Below are 7282 nucleotides of genomic sequence, written 5' to 3'. Positions count from 1 at the left end.
GCCATTAGCGTTCTTGGCTTTGATGTACTTTGAAGCAACCATCTCTTTAATAGCCATGTCTTTGTTCAACGACAGCGACCTTTTAAATTTAATTTTGGTCATCTCTCGTCGCAAGCTGCCACGCAGTGGCGGAGCCACCTTATATGGAGGGGTGTCACCCCTTCGCGGGAAAAATACACAGTGTAGGTAAGTAAAAAAATAAATTATATGTATATACAATATGTATTAACTCCCCTTAATTTTCTGATATGTTTACTTTTATATATTTTGACACTCGTTAACGAAAATTCTGGCTCCGCCACTGCTGTCACGATTATACTATCTTTTATAATCATATATTGATATACTTGACTAATACATTCTTTATCTTTCCTTATTAGAGTATCATTTAGGTGGGATCTCAATTCTCATTTTATCTTGAATCTGGAGCAATGCAGACGTAAAAATATTTCAATTTTCAGTGACATTATATTCAAATTTTGGGATCATGAAATTACATTTATAACTATATACAAATGGTATCCAAGCACCTCAATGCTGAAAACTGAAGTCACCTCTTTCTTTCCAGAGATGCCTAGTCCTTGGTGAAATTTGATCCAATAAGAGAAGAAAATAGAGTTTCACGTATGTTTGTGATTTTGACATGTACTGTACATTACATGGAATAGGAATATCATGTCTAAATATTCTGAACTATATTTTACTTCTAATGATTATGTTAATTATGTTGTGTAACGATAAGATGCAGGGACGTTTATTACAAGTCATCGAACTGACGAATTCCTTTACATGCAAATATTTGCACGAAGCAAAACTTAAGTTACAGCTTATTACAAGTCATTTCATGGGAGACACAATCTCCCGAATTCCTTTATTGCAGCACTCCAATTAACCCCAGACGCATCATTAACAAGTTTAGAATTCAAGATCATGTTCCAGATTCGAGTCAAATTGACCCTTCTTCACTCGTTCAATATATTTGTTGGATGAGCAAGCTCTCGCACATGCATCTATAAGCCCCGCGTATAACCATCTTATATACTATGATATTTTGTCTTAATTCGAACACCACCTACAAAATTAAGAATTAAGCCAGGAGGTTGACAAGAAAGGCGATCATCATTCCTTCGACTTCTTCTAGGTCATTAATATCGTATTTCTTTTAAAGTTTCCATACCATCTGTACTTTATCCATACATTGTATTCTCACGTTATCTATGGCAGTTTTTATTAGAAAAAAAAAGGAAATTGTACTTTGTAGTTAAGACTAATGCCTTTCCACACGACAGTCAAAGGACACCAGTTTACAGGAAGAGTGCTCGGATTAACAGGGAGGCGGCCAGTGGCGATCTATATCCACGCAGGATTCTTCAATGGAGTAACAACAGCTTTCACCTGTAAGTAGTTGCTAAGGCTGTAAATTCCCTTTTCCCTGCCCATGCCACTCATCTTGTACCCTCCAAAAGGAATCCCAGCATCAAATACATCATAGCAGTTAACCCACACAGTTCCAGCTCTTAGTCCTCTGGTCAAGGTGTTTGCTGTGTCGATGTTCTTTGTGAATACTCCTGCTGCTAGACCATAGCGCGTGTTGTTTGCTCTCTTTATCACTTCGCCAATATCCCTGGAACAAAGTCGGTCAGAGAACATTTAACATGAGATTGCTTTCCTTAAACCTTCTCATATCACAGAAGAACTAAAATGTTTTATCCTTAATTAAACATAGACCAGACGTTCCATCACGTCCATCATTTAGACCTAACTTGAGGCATAGACCCCAAATATAAGCTAGACTCTCAAAAGTTTTTTCCCTGGTTATTGGAAAAATTCACACCATTTGCCTACGTCAGTTAGAGAAGAGCCAGCGATGAATAATTGTTTGCTTAGCAAAGTTAAACACCTAGTAGGAAAACACTAGAAAGTTTAGGTTGAGCAGAACAGTAACCAGTAAAAGATAGAAAAATGTGCTCAAAGTGAAGCTTATTTCTAATTTATCTGTTTTTTGCAACAATAGAGAGCAAAGTTATGAATAGTCCTTTTGCCACAAAAGGTTCATAGCATAACTTACTTGAATTTGAAGACACACTGCACTGGGCCAAAAATCTCATCCTGTGCTATCAACATGTCCTCCTGATTCAACCAAATGTCAAGGATCGCGTTAAACTTTTTTGGAGGGAACTTTCAGAGAAATTGTTTGAGCAATTCAGAGATGGAGGAAAACAAGCATATACCTTCACATTTGAGAATACAGTGGGCTGAATAAAGTAGCCTTTGGAGCCAAATCTATCACCACCACATTCAAGGGTAGCAGAGCTGTCACGGCCTGATCTTATGTACCGAAGAATCTTCTGGAATTGCTCCGAGTCGATCTATAATGTTTATTAGATATGAGATTAGCTTCAGAATGTGAAACTTCAAGTTATATACTATGTCCTTCACTAAATTTTGTCACTTAGGAAACAGATAATTCAGAAAATCTTTCATGGAAGTAGACATTTTAGATTCCTTGCACTTCAATAGCTCATTACCAAATAGAATTGTCGCATGACATAACATAAGAGAGCCTCTTGGGAAGACGATTTTTCACTTAATGATGGAGGAAGTCAGACAACATACCACGCGGTAGTGTGATGAAATTGGGAATATAACAGATTCTTTACAAATTAGTTTAGGGTCCAGCTTTAGGTTGGTATTTTTTCAGGGACAGAAGATCAGGAAGAAATGCAGAGAAATGTCAAATGTGAAAGTTTCTAGTTATGCAAGCAACTTACATAAACAGAATGGGACGGCAGGAGAGAGTACCTGAGGACCTTGCTCAACACCTTTCTTGAAGGGATCGCCAACTACACGTCTCATTGCACGTGTCTTTGCCTTCTCTATGAATTCATCATATACTCGCTCATGTACATAGGTACGAGAACCAGCACAGCAACATTGGCCCTACAAACAGAAATAACTTCAGTCATGCACTCAATTATGAGTACTTAATTTTAGAAGAATCTGCCAGACCTGATTAAAGAAGAGTGCAAAATGTGCTAGCTCAACGGCATGATCAATGTCAGCATCCTCGCATATAATGAAAGGTGATTTCCCTCCTAGTTCGAGGGTAACTGGTTTCAGATTGCTTTTGGCAGCCAGTTCAAGTACTGTTTTTCCAGTTTCTGTTGATCCAGTGAAAGCAAGCTGCAAGAATGAAATGGAAAAATTTAATGGGGGTCAAATTGCCAATCAAATATGCATTACATATTATCCAAATAAAATTTAGGTCAGAGCTCCGTCGTTCTGCAGTTCATTGATAAACGAAGCTCTCTCTTTATCATCTCGTGCTAGATGAGCACAGATTCCCCAGAAAGAGGTTCATCTTCCTTATTTGCTTGATCATTGGCATTTGTGAAACCAGCCTTAACATCATGGGAAAGACGGAAAGATGGTTGCTGCTTCTGTCTGAATTCGACATCACGTATGTAACCCAGAAGGAAGTTTTAAGTCACCTTCGGGCTTTCTTATCCAGGAAAATACGTCGTTGCAGAAACAGAACCCTAACTATAACATAGACTAGTTATTCTCAAGTTGAGCTGTTTTAGTTATAACATTCGCTTTGGTAATACCAGTTATTGTCAACCCCCACCTCAACAAGTTAATCTGGAATAAACTATGTAACGCATTTAGTCCTCTTGGCCCATAAGGATCCGACCATTACCCTAAGCGTAAAGTTCCAACGATATAATCCACCAATCACTCTTTCTTGCACAAGTGTGACGGATTGTTAATCCTCCCCATAAAGGTCACAAGTGAGAGACCTCGAGAACTCATCTTATAAGCAAATTACTGCAAATGCTATATTCACCCTGACCCGACTACAATATTATTGTAAGTTGTAATTAGCTTACAACACCGTCACTACATGGTGGCTTCATAATTGAGAAGCACTAGCTGCTCTAACAGTGAAAACAGAAACTATGCTACTGATGCACCAAAGTGGAAATGTGTCATTAGGTAAAATTCATCCACCAAATCATTCATATATAAATATTGTAATCACAAGTTCAAAAAACGGCACTTAATTCATAACAGAGAAGAGTTTTTATTTTTGAGAAGAAAACAAAGAAGAGAAGAGTTTCTCATAGACCTTGTCCACATCCATATGACTAGCAAGTGCTGCACCAGCAGTTGGTCCAAAACCAGAAACAATATTTAGAACACCTGGAGGAAGACCAGCCTGTTAAAAGTCAAAAACAATATGTCAGATACATGTAGTGAAGGGTCACTTAGTTTTGCAATAGGAACAGGACATCTTTTCAAGTTATTTGTCCAGTTCAAACATCTTGAATGGAAGCAGGCTCGTCTAAAGCAGGAGCAATAACTTTCCTAAGCGATTGCAGAGAAATTTATGCAATGCAGCAGCTTGTGCCTCAGCACAATATACTGTACATAAACCAACCTCGTGGAATAAGTTTGCAACATAAAGAGCAGTCAGTGGAGTTTGCTCTGCAGTCTTCAGGACAATAGTGTTACCGCAAGCTAGGGCAGGCCCAACTTTCCAGGCAAACATAAGAAGGGGAAAGTTCCATGGAATTATTTGACCAGCAACACCAATCGGTTCATGTAAAGTTTGCACATGGTGTGGCCCATCAGCTGGAACGGTTAGACCATGGATTTTATCTGCCCAACCTATGTTTTTTCATGAAAGCAAATTTTTAAAAGATTTGTACATACACACGAAAGCTTGACAGTATGAACAACTAGCCAGAGCATATATTCCGTGTCTTAAAAGTGTCATTACCAGCATAATATCGAAATAATCGCACAAAAGAAGGTACTTCAGCTTGTGCAGCCTGCAAATATGGTTTGCCATTATCCCATGTTTCTAAAGCTGCAAGCTCATCATTGTGTTTCTCCACCAAATCAGCAAACTTAAACATTATCTTTGACCTTTCCTGAAGAAACACCCCCACAGAGATTAGGAATTTTATACAATAGCAAAAAGACTTCTAGAGACTGACAGTTAACAAATTGGAGTAGCATCAAAGCAGAAGACATAGTAAAGATAAAGATATCAAGCTTTTACATAAGCACTCATTTTGGGCCAAGGTCCCTCATCAAATGCCTTGCGAGCAGCAGCCACAGCGCGATTAATATCTTCAGCATCACCTTCAGCAACATTTGCAATGACTTCCTCAGTTCTTGGATCCAAAGTTGGGAATGTTTTTCCTACAAAAAACATATATCCAATTTTTATTTCCAGCAGCATAGCAACTAATAAAAAAGAGAAGAAGAATTAACCCAAATAGCTGCCTACCTAACTGCTTAAATTAAAAATAGCCGTTGGAGGTATAATATATGCATAATTTATATATTATATATACAATAATTGTGTATAATCAATGTATAAACTATATATATGGCTAGAAAAAGTAAACAATGAATATGGCCAGCCATTTGTGTAAAGGTCCCATAAAAGAACTAACGAGTTGGAAATGGTACCGAATAATTACCAGATGCAGAATCAACGAATTGGCCATTGATTAGAAGCTTAGTGAAACTAACTTGAACAGGTGGAGTGGTTACTTCTTCAACTGCAGCAGCAGTACTAAACCTGTTGATGTGCCTTGCCACACCATTGCTCCTTCCTGCTGATTTCAGTTAATTAAAAACCATAAACTTTTGTACTGACTAGCATAAATCAAATATGTGCGCAACTAATTATTGTAGTATACTCCAATTGGAAAAGTTTTATTATGCATCAATTTCATAACATACATATAGAAACAATCATGTAAATTGTGCTCTAGATGCTTTAACAGATATAGGGTGACCACCAAAGATGTGGTGCAGTGGATGGGACTGCTCCTCCGTTAACCAGAGGTGTGTCCTGGATATGAAAAAATTCTTGGCAGGGAGAGCTATCCCGAATGGAGCCCTACCCGGTGCGAAGACGGATATAGTCGGGCTCCAATGCAGGTACCGGACACCCAGTGGAAAAATTGATATAGAGTGTGCCCACAAGCCTCTTCTGCATTGAATTTCATGGTAGATTGAAAAACTAGGATAAAACATTTAAAATTTCCTGACCCCTAAAAGTAGAAACCAAGACATACAAAAATAACCTGAGACAGGAAAAACCGAAGAATTTAAACAGAAGTAGCAGTCCATTAAATACCATGGATACCCTTTTAGGCTTTAATCTATTCAACATCCCAGCAATAAAAACTTACCTGAGACTGCAACAAAGCATGTAACATTAATTGGTCTAACACACAAAAAAGTACATATACCCCAAGAAGGCAAGAACAACCCTTCTTTCCCTTTTAGAGTTTTAAAAAGGTATTCGGACAACTTGACCATCATCATCAAATATACAAATCTAAAAGAAGAAGAAAAAGAAAAGCTTGCAAATAATACAGATTAACAAAGAGAGAGAAAAGAAAAAGAGCTAGCAACCTAGAGGAGCAGAAGCAGAAGGAAAATGGAGAGAACGAGAGAGCAAAGAAGAAAGTCTTCGAGTTGCCATAGCCTTGAACTTGGTGTCTTAAGTTTCCCAACTTCTTGAATTTTGCTTATATTAATGGGGAGTTTGAAGATAGGGAGATAAAGATTAATGAGTAAGTAGTAGGTGCTAAGTGCCAAATGACCTTTTGTCTCTTTAGGCCTCATGCTTTTTCTTTTCTTTTCTGCCTTGTTTCTCTCTCTTTCAAAATTATTATACCAATAATTCTATTATTAATTAAAGTGCACTTCTTTTTTGGTACGTTAAAACATTTTGTTTGATGGTCTCTCACTACTCAACAAAAATTGACCCATTTTCTTTTCTGTTATCGTCCTTATGCTTTGGTTATTTATTCCTAAAAAAGGATAGGCATATTCTTTTGTGAGTGGTTAAAGGAGTTTTCATTTTTGTAGTTACTACTGTGGTGTCTCATTTAAGGGTAATTAGTTTCTTAAAACGTAATTAGGTATTTTTTTTTCTTTAAATAAAAATCACCAAGGTGACTGGTTTTTCTTTTAAACTAGAAATAATTAGAAATAATATTATGAGAGAAATAAGACATTCAATTCAATCCAATAAATTTGAATATATCATCATTTCTGTATGAACATTAAGATTGAATACACCTAGAAGTAACCTTGAGTTCGTGGAAGAACTACCCATCGTAAGTGAGAAGAAGAATTCAAAAACTAATAAAAGATAGAAAGACTACTATAGAGATAGATTTTTCGTATTTTTTCCTAAAAAGTGTCCTAAATGAGTGTATATATGCTGTAAGATTTTAATTAAGTTGGT

General features: G+C 37.1%; 1 protein-coding gene across 2 annotated transcripts; it reads right to left on the bottom strand.

Moving 5' to 3' along the window:
- Positions 1-1100: 1100 nt before the first annotated feature.
- LOC104109643 (benzaldehyde dehydrogenase, mitochondrial-like) lies at positions 1101-6599 on the bottom strand. 2 transcript variants are annotated; one of them, XM_009618996.4, is made up of 11 exons: positions 6442-6599; positions 5496-5630; positions 5069-5211; positions 4784-4937; positions 4442-4671; positions 4130-4219; positions 3010-3183; positions 2803-2940; positions 2232-2369; positions 2069-2130; positions 1101-1624 (listed from the first exon to the last, which is right to left on the bottom strand). In XM_009618996.4, exons 1-11 carry the CDS (start codon positions 6509-6511, stop codon positions 1351-1353), a joined length of 1608 nt encoding a protein of 535 aa, XP_009617291.1. In that variant the 5' UTR covers positions 6512-6599; the 3' UTR covers positions 1101-1350. The 2 variants fall into 2 exon arrangements, with proteins under 2 accessions (XP_009617291.1, XP_009617290.1); XM_009618995.4 differs by having other exon boundaries at positions 5496-5633; positions 6442-6595.
- Positions 6600-7282: the final 683 nt, after the last annotated feature.

This window comes from Nicotiana tomentosiformis, chromosome 3 (genome assembly GCF_000390325.3).
Source record: "Nicotiana tomentosiformis chromosome 3, ASM39032v3, whole genome shotgun sequence".
In the NCBI taxonomy this organism is placed as follows: Eukaryota; Viridiplantae; Streptophyta; class Magnoliopsida; order Solanales; family Solanaceae; genus Nicotiana; species Nicotiana tomentosiformis.
Note: the sequence above shows the minus strand (reverse complement) of the source record. Positions and strands in the feature narration are given on the sequence as shown.

Excerpts from the sequence above, each read along its gene's own strand:
- LOC104109643 (XM_009618995.4), bottom strand. The coding sequence starts at position 6,511 with ATGGCAACTCGAAGACTTTCTTCTTTGCTCTCTCGTTCTCTCCATTTT. Across the intron at positions 4,672-4,783 it reads ATTATTTCGATATTATGCTG|GTTGGGCAGATAAAATCCAT; the intron begins GTAATGACACTT and ends GAAAAAACATAG. Across the intron at positions 3,184-4,129 it reads GTCATATGGATGTGGACAAG|CTTGCTTTCACTGGATCAAC; the intron begins GTCTATGAGAAA and ends TCATTCTTGCAG.